This window comes from Hyperolius riggenbachi, chromosome 7, assembly GCF_040937935.1.
Source record: "Hyperolius riggenbachi isolate aHypRig1 chromosome 7, aHypRig1.pri, whole genome shotgun sequence".
Taxonomy (NCBI): Eukaryota; Metazoa; Chordata; class Amphibia; order Anura; family Hyperoliidae; genus Hyperolius; species Hyperolius riggenbachi.
This window is the reverse complement of record NC_090652.1, coordinates 250,910,291-250,935,178: the sequence shown is the minus strand read 5'-3', so window position 1 is coordinate 250,935,178 and position 24,888 is coordinate 250,910,291. Positions and strand designations below refer to the sequence as shown.

The 24,888-nt window shown below is 42.8% G+C and overlaps 1 protein-coding gene across 6 annotated transcripts in view; it reads right to left on the bottom strand.

Annotated features, from left to right (window-relative positions):
* MAP3K20 (mitogen-activated protein kinase kinase kinase 20) overlaps nt 1-24,888 on the bottom strand; it is a 291,544-nt gene that overhangs the window by 55,444 nt on the left and 211,212 nt on the right. For all 6 annotated transcript variants that reach the window (XM_068245494.1, XM_068245492.1, XM_068245496.1 and 3 more), the window contains 3 exons: nt 6,174-6,218; nt 3,409-3,439; nt 3,178-3,317 (listed from right to left, as the gene is read on the bottom strand). In XM_068245494.1, coding sequence (XP_068101595.1) covers nt 3,178-3,317; nt 3,409-3,439; nt 6,174-6,218 — 216 coding nt within the window. The remainder of the gene's footprint in view (nt 1-3,177; nt 3,318-3,408; nt 3,440-6,173; nt 6,219-24,888) is intronic.

The following is a 24,888-nucleotide window of genomic DNA, read 5'->3' as shown; positions in this document are numbered from 1 at the left end:
ACACTTCACTGACACTGGAGCTGTCCTTGGCAGGCTTTGGTGTTTCATATCAATTGTTATGTATAGAGTACTTGAGGGGGCCTAATGTAACATTTGCACTGGGGCTAAGAGCTCCTAAGCTACGCCACTGATTCAGTATACCTATTTTTTGCTTTAAAGGACATCCGAGGTGAACATAAACTGATGAGATGAACAATTGTATCTATCCTCTTTCTCTTAAAAATGACTTTAAGGTAACCTGCAGTTTTATCTTATATTTAAATCTAGTTTTTACATTTTTACTGTTCCATTGTCATTGCTCAATTACGCATGCATTGAAGTATGCCAGAGCTAAAATCTATGAACTACTGACCCTTTTTACAGTGATGTGAAAAACTATTTGCCCCCTTCCTGATTTCTTATTCTTTTGCATGTTTGTAACTTTTAGTCAAAGATAACATAATTGAACACAAAATGAAGTTTTAAATGATGGTTTTTATTATTTAGTGAGAAAAAAACCTCAAAACCTACATGGCCCTGTGTGAAAAAGAAATTGCCCCCTGAACCTAATAACTGGTTGGGCCACCCTTAGCAGCAATAACTGCAATCCAGCGTTTGCGATAACTTGCAACGAGTCTTTTACAGCGCTCTGGAGGAATTCTGGCCCACTCATCTTTGCAGAATTGTTGTAATTCAGCTTTATTTGAGGGTTTTCTAGCATGAACTGCCTTTTTAAGGTCATGCCACAACATCTCAATAGGATTCAGGTCAGGACTTTGACTAGGCCACTCCAAAGTCTTCATTTTGTTTTTCTTCAGCCATTCAGAGGTGGCTTTGCTGGTGTCTTTTGGGTCATTGTCCTGCTGCAGCACCCAAGATCGCTTCATCTTGAGTTGATGAACAGATGGCCGGACATTCTCCTTCAGGATTTTTTGGTAGACAGTAGAATTCATGGTTCCATCTATCACAGCAAGCCTTCCAGGTCCTGAAGCAGCAAAACAACCCCAGACCATCACACTACCACCACCATATTTTACTGTTGGTATGATGTTCTTTTGCTGAAATGCTGTGTTACTTCTACGCCAGATGTAACGTGACACGCACCTTCCAAAAAGTTCAACTTTTGTCTCGTCGGTCCACAAGGTATTTTCCCAAACGTCTTGGCAATCATTGAGATGTTTTTTAGCAACATTGAGACGAGCCTTAATGTTCTTTTTGCTTAAAAGTGGTTTGCGCCTTGGATATCTGCCATGCAGGCCGTTTTTGCCCAGTCTCTTTCTTATGGTTGAGTCGTGAACACTGACCTTAATTGAGGCAAGTGAGGCCTGCAGTTCTTTAGATGTTGTCCTGGGGTCTTTTGTGGCCTCTCGGATGAGTTTTCTCTGCGCTCTTGGGGTAATTTTGGTCGGCCGGCCACTCCTGGGAAGGTTCATCACTGTTTCATGTTTTTGCCATTTGTGGATAATGGCTCTCACTGTGGTTCACTGGAGTCCCAAAGCTTTAGAAATGGCTTTATAACCTTTACCAGACTGATAGATCTCAATTACTTTTGTTCTCATTTGTTCCTGAATTTCTTTGGATCTTGGCATGATGTCTAGCTTTTGAGGTGCTTTTGGTCTACTTCTCTGTGTCAGATAGCTCCTATTTAAGTGATTTCTTGATTGAAACAGGTGTGGCAGTAATCAGGCCTGGGGGGGACTACAGAAATTGAACTCAGGTGTGATAAACCACAGTTATGTTATTTTTTAACAAGGGGGCAATCACTTTTTCACACAGGGCCATGTAGATTTGTAGTTTTTTTTCTCACTAAATAATAAAAACCATCATTTAAAACTGCATTTTGTGTTCAATTAGGTTATCTTTGACTAATAGTTAATGGTTTTTGATGAGCAGAAACATTTAAGTGTGACAAACAAGCAAAAGAACAAGAAACCAGGAAGGGGGCAAATCGTTTTTCACATCAGTGTATCTCCTGCTCTCAGAAGCCATTTTCTGCCAGGAAAGTGTTTTATGACTGTAATTCCTTATCAGTAAACGTTACGCTATAGTCTGACCCAGTACCGACCCGGACAGAAACTGTCACTTGCATAACTGATATTTATCTCTTACAAGCAGAGAAAGGAAAAAGGAAACACAGCACAGTTATTAGTGTCCTTGGCACTGTACATGCTCATGTCTATCCCATCATGTCACCTCGGTTGTCCTCACTTGATGACCCACCCTTTACCCCCCCTTAAGGACCAGCGCTGTGTTTAGTGATCTGTGCTGGGTGGGCTCTGCAGCCCCCAGCACAGATCAGGTAGCAGGCAGAGAGATCAGATTGCCCCCCTTTTTTCCCCACTAGGGGGATGATGTGCTGGGGGGGGTCCAATCTCTCCTGCCTGCATGTGGCTGGCGGGTGGGGGGGCACCTCAAAGCCCCCCTCCGCGGCGAAATTCCTCCCTCCCTCTCCTACCTGCTCCCCCCCGGAGATCGGAGGCTGCACAGGGCGCTATCCGTCCTGTGCAGCCAGTGACAGGCTGTCCCCTGTCACATGGCGGCGATCCCCGGCCGCTGATTGGCCGGGGATCGCCGATCTGCCTTACGGCGCTGCTGCGCAGCAGCACCGTACAATGTAAACAAAGCGGATTATTTCCGCTTGTGTTTACATTTAGCCTGCGAGCCGCGATCGGCGGCCCGCAGGCTATTCACGGAGCCCCCCGCCGTGAATTGACAGGAAGCAGCCGCTCGCACGAGCGGCTGCTTCCTGATTAATCAGCCTGCAGCTGGCGACGCAGTACTGCGTCGCTGGTCCTGCACCTGCCACTTTGCCGACGCGCGTTATGAGTGCGCGATCGGCAAGTGGTTAATGATCCTTGTTTTAACATCAGAAACACTTCTTATGTCTATATACTGCAGTTTATTGGTATATAATAAAATGCATGAATATGTTTAAGCTAGGCCAAAATATCGTGCAGCCTTCTTCCAAACTGCACTCTGGGAGATCATGTTATAAGCAATTTTATTCATTAAGTTATATACAGTAAAGTTCCTCTAGGTTTGATTGTTAAATATATCGCTCTTGACCGAATGATGTTCATATTTACTAGTGAATACTTAAACAAAAAAAATCAACAGCAGACCCCTGGCCAATATCCTCTGTAGCCATCAGATAGATACTACTATACATTTATTATCTCATTTTTCCCTGCTGTGTACCCTCAGATGGATGATGTGTCCTTTGGATGCAATGCCCATATCTTTCAGATCTCTTTCCTCTAGCAGGAGAAGCCTCTTCCCTGTGATATGATGTGCCTTGAAGAGGCTGGCATAAACGCTCCGCATTGTTGCGTTATCATCTGCAAACAAAAGCATGAATAGCATCATATAGCAGCCTTACTCACAATGAAGAACTATAAATTAGAACCATAGAACCGCCAGTGAACTTACCTGATTTTGCTAACTGCTGCACCCATAAATACTGCACAAAAACAAATACAATTATTATTTAACATAAAAGTTAAAAAATCAGCAAAGCAAGATGTCAGGGCAACACACAGACAATGGTGGTCCCGAGGAAATCAAGGGTAACATCTCAAGACTGGCCCCTCTAAACCTCAATTTTCACATTAACATCAATGATAAGTGTAACCCTTACATAAATCACATCCTCACGAAAGTCACATGCAGACCTTACACTAACGTGCCATTCAATTGAACAAGGCACTAAAGACAGATGCAGCCAAGCTACCTTGGAACCATAGTGGGTGCAGGAGACCTCACCAATGCAGATGATGGAAGGATTGCAGTCATTGCAATGTCAGGCTGAGTGCTGAGTGACTCTGGCGCTGGATTTCATTAGACAAGAATGTTTTTCTACTTTTGGGTTGAGGAAACAGATATTAAGCTGGTGGGCGCTGCAGGAAGTTGTGTGGGAAGTTGTGTTACAGAGTAGTTTGACAGCACAAGTGGAAGTAGTATTGATATCTTTGTGAGTGTACATGGATGTAGGAGGGTAGATGAGTCTTGGGTAGGCAGCGGTCAAACACTGCAAATGCAGCGCAGGAGACTTGGGCACAGCTGGCGCCACCATAGACCATAGTAGGAATTACGGCTATAGCGGCGCACAGTGAGTAACTTCAAAGCTGAAGTTACTTTTTTAAAACACTGTAATTCGCCTTCCAGCAATAGCTGGAAGCCGAATTACATCATTCTCCACTATCCACATGGACCTAGAGGGGGAATAGTATTTAACACCTCCGGGAACTTGTGCAGCAGCAGGATAAGCCATACCGGCTGTATCCTGCACCCAAGTCTCCCCGCGGCAAATTCTCTCGGACGCGGCAGAGGTTATGGGTATTGGACAGACAGAGGAGATGAGAATAGGAATCATGGGAGGTGACATTAAGCGTGGGATAGTAGGTAGATAAGGTTGGATAGGTAGGTAACAGGAGAGGCTATATTGGCGTGGGTAGAAAGACTTTGAATGGGTGAATGAGTGAATAAGCGGTAGTTAAAGAGAAGGAATGTGGATGCTGCCATATTTATTTCCTTTTAACTTCTTGCCGACCGCGTCACGCTGATTGGAGTGAACGCGGCAGCAGCCCCAGGACCGCTCCATGCCGATTGGTGTGAACGGCTTCCTATGGGGCTAGCAGGAGATCAGGCGCATCTCCGCTTGGAAGGTGGAGCGGAAGTCTCCCAGCGGCGATCACCGCTCGGAGACTGTTAGACAGCAAAACCGCCGTCTAATAACCATGTACAGCGCTGTGATCTAATGCGGCACTGTACTGGGGACAGCCATGTGACACGGCTGTCCCCTCTGTAGGCAGGGAAGTAATCGGCTGTCATAGGCTGAAGCCTATGACAGCCGATCACGCTCATTGGCTGGCGGGGGAAAGGAGGGAGGGACGGGCACAAAATTAAATAAAAAAAATAGTAAAATTTAATAGAAAAATAATTAGAATAAATTAAAAAAAGGAGAAGGGGGGGGGGGGGGGGGGATCACTTGTGTGCTGCGTTGTGCAGGCCCTGCAGTGAGCCCTTAAAGCTGCAGTGGTCCAATTTAAGAAAAATGGCATGGTCTTTAGGTGGGTTTAACACCGCGGCCCTCGAGTGGTTAAGCAATACCAGTTGCCTGGCTATCCTGCTGATCCTCTGCCTCTAATACTTTTAGACCCTGAACAAGCATGCAGCAGATCAGGTGTTTCTGACATTATTGTCATATCTGACAAGATTAGCTGCATGGTTGTTTCTGGTGTTCTTCAAACACTACTGCAGCAAATCATCAGGGCTGCCAGGCAACTGGTATTTTTTAAAAGGAAATAAATATGGCAGCCTCTATAACCCTCCTGCTTCAGTTGTCCTTTAAGCAAAATTCCTTGGAAGGTGGAAGGTTAGATATGTGGGAGGAGTGTGTGAAAGCAAAAATCATCTGTGGGGGTGGGCCTGTAGAATAGCAGTAGTGCAGAGAGATGGTGACAGTAGTGCACAGAGATGTTGGGAGCTCCAGGAGGTGAAAACCAGGATGGCCACTCTGCTTTTATAATTAGAGTATTTTATAGAACTAGGTTAGTTACAGCACATTGATACTTGTACTTATACAGATGTTCAGTGTAAAGCGATATATCATAAAGTATTGATGTCCATAGTAACAGGGTCATAATAACAGATAACCCAGACACCCCCGCACTGCACTATTGTGACATGTATTATCAGATGCGAGGGTTTGACAATAATGAACTCTAACCTAAGTGAGAGCCAATGGTACCGATTTGCTCCTCAATTTAATCAGGAAAGTGACATCACATATTTTCATGTATGGGTACATTTGTGGGTACATTTGTTATTTATGCCTGTTCTTCATGCAACTTCCGGTCAGATCGACAGCTTGAACCGATATTTCCTACAGGTCTGATCTGATTTCTGATTGATTTTCTGATGAGTTCTGTACAAAATCGTTCAGAAAAACGGTCAGAAATCAGTTTGGACCTGTTGGAAATTATCAATTTGATTTGTCAATCTGAGAGGAAATTGCAAGGTGTGTACGAGGCATTAGTCCTTGGCCATCTACACCAAACATCATCAACACAACATACTTTGCCCGACATCTTGTACTATTCTAAAAATCACTATAAATTATGTATTTTAGCAGCTACAAAATTAATGTGAACTGAAAAATTTGTATTACTCTTCATTACTCCATCAGTGCTTACCACGTCTTCTTCTGTCCAGGAACATATGTCAAACGAGGGCAGCAGCTGCACGAGATGAGGAAAACAATATCATGTTACAGATCATTATTTGGGATCAATCATGGCATCTCCTGTAAACCATTACATAGAATATAACTTAAAATGTTCCTATTAAGTGATATGTAAACACTAATGCTGCCATATATAGTAGGCCGGAATCTATATTTGCAAAGGAAATGATTGGTGGGGTACCCAGTTGTTTTTCCATAAAATAGAGTAAGTAATTTGAAATGCATGAGCTATAAGAAAGAAATACCATCTCTATGGCCTCACAGGCAGGGACTGGAACACAAAATCATGGGACGTCTTACCGCTGTAGTACTTGAGCTATATTAGAAGCCAGACTGAGAATCTGTTAAATTACACCTTTTTTATTAACTGCGCCATTTATAAACCCTAATATAGGAATCGGCACATATAACTTTATTTTTGTTTAAAATAAGCAGTGTATCAGTGTAGATTACCCCACCACCACCACATAGAGACATATGAGAATTTCCTAGCTTATTGGCATATAAGCCAATTTATGTAAGTGAGGTATATATCATGGAGCAGATCTGCCAACATCATGGAGGATGTTCGCTTTCAAAACAGTTTGCATGCATATTGTTCTGTACTGGACCCTTCCACCGCAATGAGGTCATACTTCATGGAAGAGACCCTAACCTCTATTTACCAAATAAACAAAGTGTGAACCTGGGGGCAGCTGGCCATAAAATGGTTTACACATTTTTTATGGAAATGGAAGGATTTGCAGCACTACTAAACCAGGCCCCATCTAAAATGATTACCAACAGAGGCGTGCAGTGCCACCACCTCTTCCTGCTGTATAAATCATGTAAGTTTACTTCATGGCTAACTGCGCCCATTTCCTATTTCAAGTTTGCATTCCATTTTTATCCTGGTTTAGAGATTTAGTGCATAGTTTAGCATCTATTTTGAATGTGTGTATTTTGCCTCTAGGGGGCTCTGCACGCCTCTGATGGTAGTCACTTCAGATGTGGCCCGGTATAGGAGCAATGCCAATTCTTCCCCTATAAGAAAATGTGTAAACCATTTTATGGCCAGCTGCCCCCAGGGTCACACTATGTATGGTAATTAGAGGTTAGGGTCCCTTCCATGAAAAATTACCTCATCATGGTGGAAGGGTCCAGTACGGAACAATCTGCAAGCAAACTGTTTTGAAAGTTAACATCCTCCATTATGTTAATTTTGGTGCATCTGTTTTGAATGCAAGTTGTGTACCCAGCCTATAATTGGGCTCTGCACATCCATGCTGCTGGTCATTCAGATGCAGCATGTCTTGGAAAGCACTGCCACCTCTCCCTGGTGTATAAATCCTGTAAGTTTACTTCATGGCTATCTGCGCCCATTTGCGATTTCATGTTTGCATTATGTATTCTGAGTTTAGGAATTCAGTGCATAGATCAGCATCTGTTTTGAATGCAAGGTGTGTATTTTGCCTCTAGAGGGCTCTGCACGCCTCTGTTGGTAGTCATTTCAGATGTGGCGTGGATTAGGAGCGATGCCAATTCTTCCCAGTGGTATATAAAAAATGATACAGAACTTGATGGGCTTGCCTGTTAGCTGCTGCTGTTCCATTAACTATCCCCACTGACTGATGGAAAAGGCCCAGAATTTAGTCAATCAAAGGTACTAGCTGCCAATCGATTTGCTGGCAGCTGGTTAATTAACCAGCAGATACAGGCTTTGATAGGTTAACTTGTTTTTGATTTCCTAAACTTGTTTGTGCTCACTTCCGAACACACAACCATCAAACATTTCACAGTTATGCACCTTGCCAGCAGTAAAGTTGCCACCATCTGTGATTATTATTATTTATTGGATTTATATAGCACCAACATATTACACAGCACTGGGCAATAAATAAGCAGTAAGATACACAATGGAGTAGTAATCCAAGTTCACGTTGTTCTGCAAACAGGATACATGATCAAGTAGGATATACAAGGAAGGAGGGGCTTCCTAAAGACTTACAATATAAAGGGAGGGGTGGCAACATGATTGGAAAAGGGTTGCACAGATAGGTTCTCAGCAGAGAGAGTTAAATTCTCGGCAGAGAAAGTTAGGGCATCGACAAGGTGGGGTAGGCCTTCTTGAAGAGGTGAGTTTTGAGGGCCTGTTTGAAGGTGCAGAAGGAAGGGGAAAGCCTGATGGGAAGTGGGAAAAAGTTTCACAGGATGGGGGCGGCTCTAGTGAAGTCCTGTAGTCGAGAATGGGAGTGCGAGATGCGTGGGGTGGTTAGAAGAAGGTCGTTGGAGGAGTGGAGTGGGCGGACAGGTATGTATCTGCTGACCAGGCTAGAGATTTGGGTGAGGAAGGACTTGTGTATAGATTTGTGGGCCAGACATAGGATCTTGAAGGGGATCGGGAGTCAGTGGAGAGATTTGCATAGTGGAGTCAAGGAGATGAAGCAGTGGGAGGAGTAGCTAAGTCTGGCTGCTGCGTTCATGATGGATTGTAGAGGGAGGCGGGCAATGCGGTTCAGAAAGAGGCCTGACAGAAGGGATACATTTATGAATGTAAATCGAGATGAGGAAAGATTTTACAATGGGCAAACACTGTAAAAGAAAATGTATAAAGTAATATTGTAAAATATAAGACATTTTCTAGATATATTTATTGAAGATCCTCTTTAAAGTAAACCTGAGGTGAAAATAAATGGATGATATAAGCAATTGTATATATCCCTCCTACTCCTGAAGATGACTTTTTCTTTAGATAACCCACAGTTCTATTTTATGTTTAAAAACGTAAAGAAGGGCAGCACGGTGGCGTAGTGGTTAGCTCTCTCGCCTTGCAGCGCTGGGTCCCTGGTTCGAATCCCAGCCAGGGCACTATCTGCAAAGAGTTTGTATGTTCTCTCCGTGTCTGCGTGGGTTTCCTCCCACATTCCAAAAAACATACGGATAAGTTAATTGGCTCCCCCTAAAAAAATTGGCCCTAGACTACAGTACTTACACTACATAATATAGACATATGGCAATGGTAGGGATTAGATTGTGAGCTCCTTTGAGGGACAGTTAGTGACAAGATATATATATATATATATATATATATATATACACTGTACAGCGCTGCGTAATATGTCGGCGCTATATAAATACTAAAAATAATAATAATAATAATAATGTTTTATTGTTTCTGCTCAATGACACAGTCTTTCAAATGTCCGAGAACTAAACTCTATGGATTATTGACCTTTATCTATCCCTGCACTCAGAAGCTGTTGTCTGCCAGGCAAAAGTTTAGGCTGCAATTCCTTATCAGTGAAGGTTACTCTATAGCCTGACAAGGTCCCGACTAAAGAGAAACGTTCATTTGCATACCTGAGTGTTTAACTCGGGCTGAAAAAGTATAAAATGAACAAAGTCTAGTTGTTTTTATGATTAGGTATTTAGGAGGAGGCGCCCGGGGTATGCTTAAACAGGTGCTTCAAGCCAATTGAGATCATCCTACTGACAACATTTTATTGACCCGAGGAAATGGGCAAAATGTGTCTTTTTTGTGTCCAGTAAAAACTCATTCTTCTTCAGATTGTTGTTGGTTGTTAGCCAGGAAAAACAAAGTCTGCTGGGTATAGATACCAGGGGGAACCCCTAGTTGTAGGAGAAGACTAAGATGGGTAGAAATAGCCCTGGGGATGTAAACGTTAAAAACTGTTTAAAATAATTAAATAAATAGTCTTACCTCAGAATGAGGTGTGTGGATATCCTGATCTTGTCTGGAGATAGAATTCTCCCCTTTCCATTTATTGTGGTTGCCATCTAGCAACCCACACTTGGAAGTAGCACTCTCTATACTCAACTGTCCTTTAAGTACTACACTATGGCCTCAATTCACTAAGAGCTGTCATGTAAAAAAAATAGGTCGGTAAAATACAGCATTCTGTAGTTTAGACTTTTGTTTTTCTAAATTCACTAAGATTTCCTCACGCCTGGCAATAAGCTTTGAGATTTCTCCTACAAGTTGTCTGCATAAGCTGTTTACTTTCTGTCCTGTGCATCCCCAACATCCCTTTAGATGTGCATGTATGCCACTAGAGGGCTCTCATCCGTGTATCAGTATATACGGTAGCTCTGAACATCTTTGAAGGTCTCCTCCTGCACTCATGGTTTTCTTTTTTTCTAATATTCCACCAGCCTGTGCATCGGATCAAATGGGGAGAATAGCAGGACCAGGTGGCTCTTCCTATTGGCAGTTTACCTTGTCTATCAATTTTACCTAATGTGGATTGCTGGATATTGACAGGTCCAGGCCGGTCTTAAAATATTGAACATTTTACTTGCTTATCCGAATGCTTTAATCTTTGTGAATTGACATGAATTTAGGTCATTTTACTTTTCAGTGCGGTTATAGGTTTAGTGAATTGGCATTTGGCAGGATGTTCACTAAAATCAGTGGTTTTCTGCATTACTGAATGCGGTAATGCTTAGTGAATGAGCTCCTGGCGTTTTGTCTTTCTACCTCCGGTCCTGGAATCTGTCATTTGAAGTTCTTCTACCCGATACACCCACTATTTGTATGCTCGGCCCTGTACATACAGATAATGTCACCTTGGGTACACTATAATAATCATGACAGTTACCACTCCTAGGCCCATATGCAATTAATGTTTTCTCCTAGGTGATATTTTCACAACTTGTAAATAAAATGCCTTTTACACCCCCAGCAAGCAAACAAATACTAAAACTTATTTTGCCAATACTTTTTCACTTACTTTTTGGTACTTGCAAAGTTCTAAAACGTTAATTCAAACTGAAGACCAAAAATTATCTCCTAGGAGAAAAAGTTGATTGTACGTGGCTCCTGGGCCCATATGCAAGTCACTTTTTCTCCTGAGTCCTGAGTTATCTCCTAGGAGATAATTTTCATCTTCTCTCTCAACTAAATTTTCAGGATTTTACAATTGAAAAAGTACCCAAAAGTGGGTGAAAAAAGTACTATCAAATTTATTTTGAGTATTTTCTTGCTTGCTGGTGGCTTAAAAGGCATTTTATGAGAGGTTGTGAAAGTACCACCTAGGAGAAAACCCAGGAGAAAAAGTGAATTGCATATGGGCCCAGGGCCTTATGAAATTCACTTTTTCCCCTGAGTTATCTCCTAGGAGCTAATTTTCATATTCTATTTAAAATAACTTGTAAGCATTTTACAATTAAAAAACCCCAGCCAAAAATTGGTAAAAAATTACTATCACAGCTGTTTTGAGTATTTTCTTGCTTGCTGGGGGTATTAACCTGCCTGGCGTTCTGATTCCCGCGGCCGCGGGAACGTTTTTTGCACGTATTTTTTATTATTTTCCATGTAGCTAGCCTAGCGCTAGCTACATGATTCCCCCCTCCCTGCGGCGTCCCTCCCACCCCTCCGATCGCCGCTGGCGCAATGGCCCATCCGGAAATCTCGTTCTGAACGGGATTTCCTGGAAAGCTTCCCCGTCGCCATGGCGATGCACGTCGTGACGTCATCGACGTCGTGACGTCACAGGGAGACCCGATCCACCCCTCAGCGCTGCCTGGCACTGATTGGCCAGGCAGCGCACGGGGTCTCGGCTGGGGGGGGGGGGGCGCTCTATCGCGGCGGGTAGCGGCAGATCGGCGGTGGCGATCGGGTGAGGCACGCAACAAGCAAAGTGCTTGCTGTGTGTTTTTTTAAAAAAATTATTCAAATCATCCCAGCGGGGCCTGAGTGGTCACCTCCGGCGTCTCTTGACGAGCCTAGCTCGTCCAGAATGCTAGGGAGGTTAAAAAGTATTCGATGACAAGGTGTGAAAATATCATCCAGGAGGAAACTCAGGTGAAAAAGTGAATTGCATAAGGCCCCCTAGACTCTTCTAATTATTTTGGGGGTTATTCTACCAGTGACTTATTTCATATTTTTATTATTTCAATTTCATCATCAACTCAGATGGTGGAAAATTAAAAAAAAAGAAAGAAAATGTGAATTCCCAAGCGAAGAAGACACAAGGTCAAGTTCACCGGTGAAATATATTATTCTCCACTTTCCTGATGTCCTCGTCTGTGGGGTCAACATCTATCTTCATGTTCATGATCCGCTAAGGTCCTCTGCTATCCTTCCTGGATTGCTTTTTGCTATGATTATCCAATTATGCATTCAAAGTAGAAAAAAAAAGTCAGATTTGCGATCGCTGTCATTTCTATCAGCAGTGATAGATTTCCATTAAACCGCTGTAAAAAATATATGCATGTTGCATTTTGCATAGTCTGACTAGATAGAGATGCTAAAAGCCATATGTTCAAAGTCAGTATCACGTCCGCAATGCCACTCATTTGTAATTGCACGCAGATATGTAATAGCAAAAAAATGTAACACTGAGGTCACATTTATCGGTCTTAATGGTTATCATTAAGTTAATATTATTTTTGCTGTGGCCATTGAGGCCGATTTAATGGAAATTGAGGCTTCATTCAAACGTCCTGCTATGTTCTTGAGAGTGGAGGAGAGGGTGAATAAAAAAAAAAAAAAAAGAGAGAGAGAGTACATATAAAGGCATGATATAAAACAAAAACAAACAAACAAAAAAAAGCCTCCAGTAACAACTTGACAATAGTCCAGGACATTTCTGTGGATGGGGAAAACAATGCCTGCACTCTGGACATACAATGGGTGGAAGGTTAAAAGCTTTAAAGGACAACTGAAGTGAGTGATATGGAGGCTGCTATGTTTATATCCTTTTAAGCAATACCAGTTGCCTGGATACCCTGTAGATCCTCTGCCTCAGATGCCTGCCTGATTCAGACACTACTACAGCCAAGTAGCTCAGCAGTGCTGCCAGGCAAATGGTATTGTTTAAAAGGAAATAAATATGGCCTCCTCCATATCTCTCTCACTTCAGTAGTCCTTTAGGCTGGTTTCACAGTGGGACGTTACAGGCGCACGTTAGAGCAGCCTGTAACGCAGCCCACCGCACAGCAATGAAAAATAAATGGGCTGTTCACAGTGCCCTTGTTGCGTTACTCAGTAACGCTGCGCCATAACAGAACGTACTGCATGCAGTACTTTATAAGCGGCAGAGCCGCGTTAGACTGCTTGCACATGCGCTGTAATGTTGAGGAGGAGCGGAGAGCGGCCAAGCACATGGCTAATTAATATTCACTGCACTCAGTGACGTGCAGTGTTTACTTCCTGGAGCGGCCGCTCTGTGCGGCGATTGGCTGGGCGGGACCACATGATGCCGCATGCGTCCAAGAGTGCGCATCACGGCATCATGGACGCCAGAGTGAGCTGCACAACGCGGCTCACTCTGACGTCCACATTAGAGAGCACCAGGCGTTGCGTTAGGGGCACGTTATGCGACCATAACGTCCCCTAAAACGCAACGTCCTGGTGTGAAACCAGCCTTAAAGAGAGGAACTCCAGTGTAAATAATGTAGTAAAAAAGTGCTTCATTTTTACAATAATTTATGTATAAATGATTTAGTCAGTGTTTGCCCATTGTAAAATCATTCCTCTCCCTGATTCACATTCTGACATCACATGGTGACATTTGTACTGCTGGCAGGTGATGTCACTGGAAGGAGATGCTGCTTGCTTTTTTTTTTTGGCAGTTGGAAACTGCTGTAAACAGCTGTTTTTTCCTACAATGCAACAAGGCTCCCACAGTGTGATGTCAGAACCATGGTCCTGACATCACACTGTGGGGGGGGGGGGGGGGGGTCTCACCACAATACCAGTCATACAGAGCCCCCTGATGATCAATTAGTGAAAAGGAATAGATGTCTCATGGGAAAGGTGCATCAGCTACTGATTGGGATGAAGTTCAATTCTTGGTCACGGTTTCTCTTTAAGTCCTTATTTTTTTTTTTGCAGGATTATTTGTACATTCAGGCCTGGAACACACCAGAGGAGTTTTTCTGAGCGTTTTGAGTTTTTAAATCTGCTGCTAATGTTATCCTATGTGTCTGTGCACACTGGAGCAATGAGGTTTTGTAAAAAACCCCATAGCATTACATTGGGAAGAGCTTTTAGAGGTTTCAAAACCTCTTCCCAATGTAATGCTATGGGGTTTTTTACAAAACCTCATTGCTCCAGTGTGCACAGACACATAGGATAACATTAGCAGCAGATTTAAAAACTCAAAACGCTCAGAAAAACTCCTCTGGTGTGTTCCAGGCCTTAAAGCAGACCTGAAGTGAAAATAATCTGATGAGTAGATGAAGTGTGTATCAGAAAAGTAGTACGGTTGGTGAAAACGAAATTAAGATGTATGGGGAATGTTGTGTGCCTGCTTAAGATGACAGTTAGTTTTCACAGCAATGTTGTAGTGCAGATTGATTTCTTATCTGTAATTTTGATGCCTGTGTAAGTAAGGAACACAGGTAATTATGGCGCAGACTGAAAATTATAAATTATTTCTGATAACATTTCTGTGACAGTACCGATACTTAACTGTAGCCTTCTCTATCCTAGCTCTCCCACTAACCCTCCCCTACCTATGTCTAACACTACCCCCCCTCTACTTACAGCTTACACTACCCCACCTCCCACCACTCCTAACACTAGCTGCATGTAAAAGGGCTCCTGGGTAATTATGGTGCTGCTAATAAGGTAAATAACTAAAGATAAATAGAATATCGGTAACCGTACAGATATTAAATGATGGCTTCCTGTATCCAGTCTCTTACAGTAACCTTCCCCTACCTATGCCTAATACTTATCCCCTCTAAATAAAAAGTGTTGGTGTTAACCTTCCTGGTGGTAAGACTGAGCTCAGCTCGGGCTATGCCGCGCAGGAGGATTTTTCAGGTCCTGCTGGGCCGATTTGCACAATTTTTTTTATACACGCAGCTAGCACTTTGCTAGCTGCATGCAGTGCCCGATCGGCACCGCTCCGCGCCGATTCGCTGCTACCCGCCACGCAATGCCACCCCAACCCCCCCCAAGACCCCATGCGCAGCCTGGCCAATCAGTGCCAGGCAGCGCTGAGTGGTGGATCGGGACTCCCTTTGACGTCACGACGTCATCCCGCCTCGTTGCCATGGCGACGGGGGAAGCCCTAAAGAAAATCCCATTTAGAACGGGATTTCCTGATTGGCCTGATCGCCGGAGGCGATCTGAGGGGGTAGGGGGATGCCACAGCTCAGCGGCTGTCATGTAGCTAGCGCTAGGCTAGTTACATGATTAAAAAAAATTAAAATAGTGCTGCGCTGCCCCTGGTGGTTTTAATTGACTGCCAGGGGGGGTAATATGTTACTAGGTTAACCAATATGAAAAATTTGGTTGTGGTGATGCCAATACATTATAGTGGTGGTTATTACAAAACTGTGTGGTAGTAGTATTTAATGCTCTATAAGATGCCAAAAACGCTATTTCAGTCCATGAACTGCTGCTAATTACTCCTGTGCAGTTATTTGAAGCAGCTAGTGCTAACAACCTGCTGTGTTTTTCAACTGCTATTTCTGTCCATGTGCCATAACTTCACAGCTGGTGCCGGCAAGCATGATGATAACATTGTCTATAAAATGCCAGAATTGCCCGTCGCCTTTCAGCCTGCCTGATTGCCAACTCCACACTGGTAGTGACCGTCAGCTGTGTGCCCACTTGTGTCGGACCACGTGTGGCCAGCAGAAGCAGACAGTAGCGTCTGCTTGGATGGCTTGCCGTGGTAAGGCTGTAGCACGGGGAAGATGCTTTGCCGCTATATGGGGGTACGCATCCACCCGGCCGTGATTCCAGACTACACAGAAGTGTGGTCCTCTTACTGCAACAGATCCCACAAATCCATTGCAGTGTGACAAGTGTAAACAGCTCCTTTTTTATAAAATAGAGTTGGTCACTGTCCATTAAGCAATGAGCGGAGAATGGACAAAAAATGTCCGTTCTCAGCTCAAGTGGGAACAGATCCTTAAGGGCCTGAGATTTTTTACTCGATTCTGATCAAATTGGGCAGATTAGGTGTCCATACAGAAATTGCCATAAACACAAAAAGGATCATAAAAGATCACAGAACAGCAAACAATTAACTCCAGTACTGCCCCGGGCTGCACATTCCTGTATATCTGACACAAGCATTATAATGCGCCATGATTAGCTGCACTCTGCAGACAGTAATCCTTCTAATAACAGTAAATTACTTTGCTCTGTCGTACTTAAAACTGCCAGATAATCTTCCCTTACTAATACAACCAGAATAAATATGCTCTCTTCAATCTTAAGCAAAGCAGAAATTCATTAAGAGCATTGAAACTGCCTGATTACAGAAATACAATGTGTAAATATACCGTAATTCCTTTTTAATACTGCATGACAGATCCGTGGATTGAAATGTGTTGATGAATCCCATTTTAACACGGATGGCTCAGTGCAAGACAATTGCTGGAAGAATAATAATCTGCACTGCCAGGACCTGCGGCTTTTAATTGTCGCCAAGCAGACAAGCTTAAGATATTGAATGTTATTAGTGAACAAAACGTGAAAGGGCTTAAAATAATCGTGACCAGCTCTATTTGAGCTTAGAACATCTTTATGAAGAATGACACCCTTTTACCCCAATTCTTCCAAACGCTCTCCCTGTCCACAATGAAACAAGGCTGCACACAACTGTCAGGTTATTCATTATTTTGCACAGATTTTTCAACGTTTATCTTTCAGTATTCACACTACTTACAACATATTACCAAATATTCCTTTTCTATTTAAACCAAAAAAATTATGTTTAAAAAAATGAATTGGGGAAAAAAAACCCTTTTCATAGCACTGGAAGGGAGGGATGGTCACATGCAAACATTTGATCTGATAGAGGTGTTGAAGCACTGGATTGGTCAATTTTTAAGCTGCATAAATTTGCTTAAATTACCATAAACTTTGCAACAACAGAAAAAGATTTGCATCTCACTGAACCATGCCTGTTTGCTGCACTATTTATGAAGGAGAAAAGGAAGGGAAAAATGAAATGTAATAATGAGACATTCTTTACACTAAAACGGAGGTAACATGATGAAAACGCTTTTTTATTTTTCTTCTGCAAAGAAAAAATCCCATTCAAATAAAAATGAGACTTCACACCTTTAAAGAAGGGCTGCAAAGCAGATGTCATAATAATACTGTGTATCGAGTTGATGGCTACTTTATACTGTACTTTTAATAAACGAGATTCAGATTATTTACTGTATGTGGGCTGTTAGAGCCAGAAATTGCAACAAGAACACAAACCCTGTAAATGGGGCTTGAAAGAATTCAATATTTATGTTTGAAAGTATTACTTTTTGATTATATTTTATTAATTACACTTTTTTACTTTATTTACTACATTTACAATTTAATTACTGTCTATTTGTGCATTGTGAATCCTATTGTATTTTTTTATCCTTTACAAACACACTTCACACTTGCAGAAAGACATTAAAGGGGAACTGAAGAGAGAGGTATATGGAGGCTGTCATGTTTATTTCCTTTTAGACAATACCAGTTGCCTGGCAGCCCTGCTGATCCTCTGCCTCTAATACTATTAGCCATAGCCCCTGAACAAGCATGCAGCAGATCAGGTGTTTCAGACTTATAAGTCTGATCTGACAAGACTAGCTGCATGCTTGTTTCTGGTTTTAATCAGATACTACTGCAGAGAAATAGACCAGCAGGGCTGCCAGGCAACTGGTATTGATTAAAAGGAAATAAACATGACAGCCTCCATATACCTCTCTCTTCAGTTCCCCTTTAAAGAGAGTCTGAAGCGAGAATAAATCTCGCTTCAGACCTCATAGATGCCCCTGCTAAACCGCCGCTATCCGGCGGCTTAACGGGGGTCCCTTCACCCCCAAATCCCCTCGTTTCAGCGGGGGAGCGCTTCCTGGTTGGGGCAGGGCTAACCGCCGCAGCCCTGCCCCACGCGCGTCTGTCAGCGCGTATCTCCGCCTCTCCCCCGCCCCTCTCAGTCTTCCTTCGCTGAGAGGGGCGGGGGAGAGGCGGCGATGCGCCGCTGATAGACGCGACTGGAGGCAGGGCTGCAGCCGTTAGCCCTGCCTCCAGGAGCGACCAAGTCTGCAACCAAGTGTCACAGTGGGGGGTTTGGGGGTGAAGGGACCCCCTTTTAGTGGCGCTATAGCAGCGGTTTAGCAGGGGCACACGTGCTCCTGCTAACTATGAGCTCTGAAGCGAGATTTATTCTTGCTTCAGAGTCTCTTCAAGTTACCGATTTGTTTTCACATACCCTCTATAATAAAACCCCTGTGTCCCCGCATGTGCTGTCTCTGTGTAGCTGGGTCTGTGCTTTTTGCTACTGCGCATGTGTGCAGCACGGACCCAGCCTCACAGAGACAGGAGGACAGGGCCAGGGAGCCGCGTGTGAGCGAGCGGGCGGCCGGGTGTGTGCAGCAGGTGCGCAGTAAAATGTGGCGGGTGGCGGCGAGAAACAGACCCTATAGCCCGTTTTAAATGGGCTTGGGTCTACTAGTTTAATATAATATGCATATATTTTAGCACTTAGTAGCAAATCGCAAATTTTTTGCACAACTGGGGAAACATTTTTTTTGCAAAAATGGATCTAAAGTAACAGAATTTCACATCAACCCTTTATAAATAGAGCAACAATCTACTTGTGTGATAGTTTTCTAAGTGTAATATGCAGAAAAACTTATTAAGACCCCTTACAATTGCACAGTTAGCTGGAGCAAACCCTTTTCTGAGCATCATACGTTTGGCAGGGATCTATGCAAACCCTGTACATACCGCTAATTGCAACTTAAAGGACAACAGGAAAAAAGCGGAAAACTTTACACACTTATCAGTAATGATCTATTGTATTGAATGGTGTTATGCTACTTCAAGTTGCTCTTTTTTCCCCCCCAACAAATGCTTTTAATGATATTTAGTCTGGCAGGTCATGGAGTCCTGGATCATGCTAAATCAGTAGGGTACATAAATTCCAACTTACATAGCAGTGTGCCATTATCCCAGAATAACATTACTTAAGATTTGGTTTAACTGCAGTCCATGCTCCTGCTCGTTACCCTGTCATTAGAAATGGCAGCAATCCTGCTATGGTAGCTAATCAGAGGCAAAAGAGGACCCTGTGATTCATGACACCCCTCTACAGGCAAGCAGAGGACAACAGCTCTAATGCAGCGAGGGACATGTTACCATGGCACACATGCAGCGATATGTGGATGTGCGACTCTCCTACGCTCACCTTGTAAGAGCTGGCCGAAATCATTAGAGGATTTATCCTTGTAATCAGCTACCATACTTACTGACATATATAATGGGCAGAGCACAAGGAGTAGCTCAGACTAGGATTAACCACTTAAGCCCAAAGGGTTGTTTATTTTTTGCATCTGAGCAGCTTTCACCTCCCATTAATTTGCCAATAACTTTATCACTACTCATCACAATGAATTGGTCTATATCTTGTTTTTTCCGCCACCAATTAAGCTTTCTTTGGGTAATACATTTTGCTAAGAATTATTGTATTCTAAATCCATTTTAACAGGAATATTAAGGGAAAAAATGGGGGAAAAAATTATTATTTCTCAGTTTCTGGCCATTATAATTTGAAATTAATACATGCTACCGTAATTAAAACCCATGTATTTTATTTGCCCATTTGTCCCGCTTATTACACCATTTAAATGATGTCCCTATCACAATGTATGGCGCCGATATTTTATTTGGAAATAAAGGTGCATGTTTCCAATTTGCGTCCATTTACAAGCCCATAATTTAAAAAATTATATTAATATACTCCTTTGACATGCATAATGTAAAAGTTCAGACCCTTAGGTAACTATTTATGTTTTGTTTTTTTTTTAAACTCCGAAAACCCGCAGCGTCTGATGAGACGTTGTCGGCTTTTCTGCGGGGGGCTTCGATCAATGAAAAGGATCTACAATCCCTTTCATTGATCATTGGGCTAATGGCTGGCGGCAGGAGTGCGCGCAGCCCAACTAGACGAGAATGTTCATCCAGTTGGGCTTAAGTGGTTAAACCAAGGACTGTTATTTTAGGCCGATTTTATACCTCGTCGTTGTGGTGGGGATGTGATGCTCCTGCCACGTCATTGCAAAAATTACAAACATTTGACCCTGTGGCAGAGTGCGCAGACAGGGTCATACACATAGGCCTGCCCACCACCCCCCCCCCCCCCACTCAGTGATGTGCTCCCGCCTGGGCAGGAAGTACGCCACAATGCAATTCCTGGGTCACCCATTGACTCCCATGACTTGCTCCACGGAAGTCATATGGTACTGTGCTGCAGACTGTAGGATCAGCGGGGGAATCAGGAGCTTTTACCCTAACGTGACGTGGTATGTGTGCAAGGCTCCATACACTTGCATTGCCGTTGCATTACCCTGCGGTAAAACAAGGTAATGCAACACATATCACAATGCAAATGTAAAATAGGCTTTAGGATAACAGCATGAAGTCAAGTGAAATTTATGCTCCCTATCAACTTAGTATGAGCCAGAATCCAAACCTCAGCAACTTTATAAAACAGCTACATGCAACGCATTTGCGATTTATACAAATCACAAACACTGCAGTGAGAATTGTCCCTTAGAGATACATTGTACACAGTGCTTTGCTGATCTCCGGCAAAAAAGCTGTCCAGTGTTAGTAAGGCCTCAGACTCCAGGCGGAGCGCTCCTAGTTTCTGGCTCTTCAAAACACTAAACTGCATTCTTTATACTGTCCCAATAAAAAAAATGAAACAATGAGGTCCTGATGCTGCAAAGAAAGAAAAAGTAGTAAGAATGTCTTTTGATAGTATCATGCCCTGAGAGCGAGATCCTCTAATAATAGTTGTGCCAGATGGGCGAACCTGAGGAGCAAAGATCCCCCTAACAAAGTTCCAGAGAGATAAAAGAAAGTACAATCCACAACAGCAGCTGAGCCTCCAATCAGTTCTGCAGACTGACCCAGCTCTATTGTGGGCAGTCTACAAAGTAAATAAAAGCCAATATTTTGTCCGAAGTCATAAATGTATTTTATAAAAAATTCTATTCTATAGTCACAAATGTATTTGTTTAGATTGTGTAATGACTGAGAATATTCACAAACTGTATCTGTATAGAGATGCACAACGATACACTAATCATTTTGAGTTGATGCAAGTTTCATTTATTTCTGCGTTAATTTATGTAGGTTGGAATGGGACCAAAAAAAATACAGCAGCACAGGGATGTCGTCCTCCTGTCTTCAAGGGCCGAGGACCTTGCACATTTTTGGCACAGCTCAAATTAACTGATGGAACGGATTAAGGAAAGGTGGGGTTCATCAAGCAGAACACATTTCTGTATTCTTCAGTCCACCCTGAACACTAGCAGGACCGAAAGGCCTGGAATCCCAGCAATAGCTGATGATTTTGCTGTCCCAATTCTAATTTCCATAAAATCTACCAAAATTAGGCACCAACTGAAAATGATTAGACTCATTTACTCATCTCTAGTCCCGTTCTTCTGTGGCCCTCTACTCTAGAATAGTTTATTCCTTGGACTTTAACCTTGGATAATATTTTATTTTTAAACAATGCTGGACTGGGCTGATAGTAAGCAAGGTAAATCCACAGACAACCTGTCAGCAGAAACCTTCAGTTATTTTTTTGTAGAAACTTGTTGTAGGTTTTCTTTGTAAATTGGTTTTTATTTTACCAGCAAGTTCAACACTGTTCATAGAGAGACATTAGAGAGGACCCTTTCATACTGATGATGTCTTTTACAGATTTTCTGACATCCTATACAAACCCCATTTTATTAGAAACTATTAAAACGTCAGAAATGTTATGTGGGCACATTACTGATGTCTTTATCTGTATGTAACTTCTAATAAAGTAGATTTTATTGGCTCTGTGCTGGACCCTCTCTGGTAAAGGGTTTGCTAGTCCCATTGGTACACGGGTGAAGTCGTGCACAGACTCCATATACCCATCATTTATGTGCTGCTCATCTCCATCTTGTTGCAGTTTGCAGCATTTTGCATCTTTTAATTATATTCTATGCATTTTCTTTATTCCTTTTTACCACACACTGCATAGATATGTGAACTTGCAATGTTTTATTTCACTGCTTTTATATAATAATAACCAAGATGGTAAAACCATAGTAAATTTAAGAAAAAATCCAACTGGACTTCTTAAAGGATACATGAGGCCAACCTAAGAAAGAAAGTTTTACTCACCCCAGGTTTCTTCCAGCCTCTAAAAGTCTATCAGGCCCCACGCCCAAAGGTCCCCTAATCTCCAGGCCACCGCTGTCCCTTCCATAAGATAGTTACCCAACACTGAGTGCAGATGGTCTTCTACACATGCGCACCCCACACCTCTCGCAATCACACTTCCATGTCCGGGAGGTGCTCTGCACAGTTCACCAAACTTGAACTGCGCAAGTGCAGAGCGTGCCCGGCGAACCTGATAGACTTTTGGCTTAGGTTTGCCTCATGTATCCTTTAAAGTGGGATTATACTCCCAAAAATAAAATGTAACCTCTTGCGGACAGCAGTGATTGAAATCTATGCCCTGTTTTGGAGCGGTTATTCCTGCCAGGATGTAGATTTCAATCACTCTTACCACATAGACCGCTCACTCTCACCATTCGTGCTGCTTTGTCGTCGGTGCAGTCCGCACGCTCTGCAATAATGCTGACAGCAGAGCTCTGTGCACCAGTCAGGAGCAGATTTAATTGGCTCCTGACCCTGTGATTACTGTCAGCCAGTCACAGTGATCACAGCTTGGAATTTGGGGGGGAGGTCTCAGGTCCTTAAAGGGCCAGAGACCGCCCATTCGAAAGTGGTTAAGTACTCTTATTTACCTAAAAGAGCATTTAAAAACATTCCCAAGTATTCCCTGTGTTTAAAATGGTTTATTTCCTTTGTAGAGAGCAGTAGAAGCTTACGCATCTTTCTATTTCTATGGGGATCAAATAATTAGATAGCATTTCTCCCACACCCTTTATGGTAAATCCCAACAATTTAAGAGAAATTGAAGGGGAATGTGCTGAATAGGATGGATGAAGCCACCCCTCAATTGTCAAATTATCCGGAAAGCTGACATTTCCAACAAATGAATTAATTGTCCAATGTAAAATCACAAACTTTCTCTTTATTAAAACAATGGGCCCAAAGGCATTCATCTATAATGACAACAGCAGTGCCCTGTGAGAGGGCTGACATGTCTGTTTAACGCAATGCACTCGCTATACAGCCATGTGACTCTCTTAAAGGACAACTGTAGTGAGAGGTATATGGAGACTGCCAAATGTATTTTCTTTTAAGCAATACCAGTTACCTGGCAGAGTGCGCAGACAGGGTCATACACATAGGCCCCCCCCCCCCCCGCTCAGTGATGTGCTCCCGGCTGGGCAGGAAGTACGCCACAATGCAATTCCTGGGTCACCCATTGACTCCCATGACTTGCTCCACGGAAGTCATATGGTACTGTGCTGCAGACTGTAGGATCAGCGGGGGAATCGGAAGCTTCTACCCTAACGTGACGTGGTATGTGTGCAAGGCTCCATACACTTGCATTGCCGTTGCATTACCCTGCGGTAAAACAAGGTAAAGCAACACATATCACAATGCAAATGTAAAATAGGCTTTAGGATAACAGCATGAAGTCAAGTGAAATGTATGCTCCCTATCAACTTAGTTTGAGCCAGAATCCAAACCTCAGCAACTTTATAAAACTGCTACATGCAACGCATTTGCGATTTATACAAATCACAAACACTGCAGTGAGAATTGTCCCTTAGAGATACATTGTACACAGTGCTTTGCTGATCTCCGGCAAAAAAGCTGTCCAGTGTTAGTAAGGCCTCAGACTCCAGGCGGAGCGCTCCTAGTTTCTGGCTCTTCAAAACACTAAACTGCATTCTTTATACTGTCCCAATAAAAAAAAATGAAACAATGAGGTCCTGATGCTGCAAAGAAAGAAAAAGTAGTAAGAATGTCTTTTGATAGTATCATGCCCTGAGAGCGAGATCCTCTAATAATAGTTGTGCCAGATGGGCGAACCTGAGGAGCAAAGATCCCCCTAACAAAGTTCCAGAGAGATAAAAGAAAGTACAATCCACAACAGCAGCTGAGCCTCCAATCAGTTCTGCAGACTGACCCAGCTCTATTGTGGGCAGTCTACAAAGTAAATAAAAGCCAATATTTTGTCCGAAGTCAAATGTATTTTATAAAAAATTCTATTCTATAGTCACAAATGTATTTGTTTAGATTGTGTAATGACTGAGAATATTTACAAATTGTATCTGTATAGAGATGCACAACGATACACTAATAATTTTGAGTTGATGCAAGTTTCATTTCTGCGTTAATTTATGTAGGTTGGAATGGGACCAAAAAAAATACAGCAGCACAGGGATGTCGTCCTCCTGTCTTCAAGGGCCGAGGAAATTGCACATTTTTGGCACAGCTCAAATTAACTGATGGAACGGATTAAGGAAAGGTGGGGTTCATCAAGCAGCACATTTCTGTATTCTTCAGTTCACCCTGAACACTAGCAGGACCGAAAGGCCTGGAATCCCAGCAATAGCTGATGATTTTGCTGTCCCAATTCTAATTTCCATAAAATCTACCAAAATTAGGCACCAACTGAAAATGATTAGACTCATTTACTCATCTCTAGTCCCGTTCTTCTGTGGCCCTCTACTCTAGAATAGTTTATTCCTTGGACTTTAACCTTGGATAATATTTTATTTTTAAACAA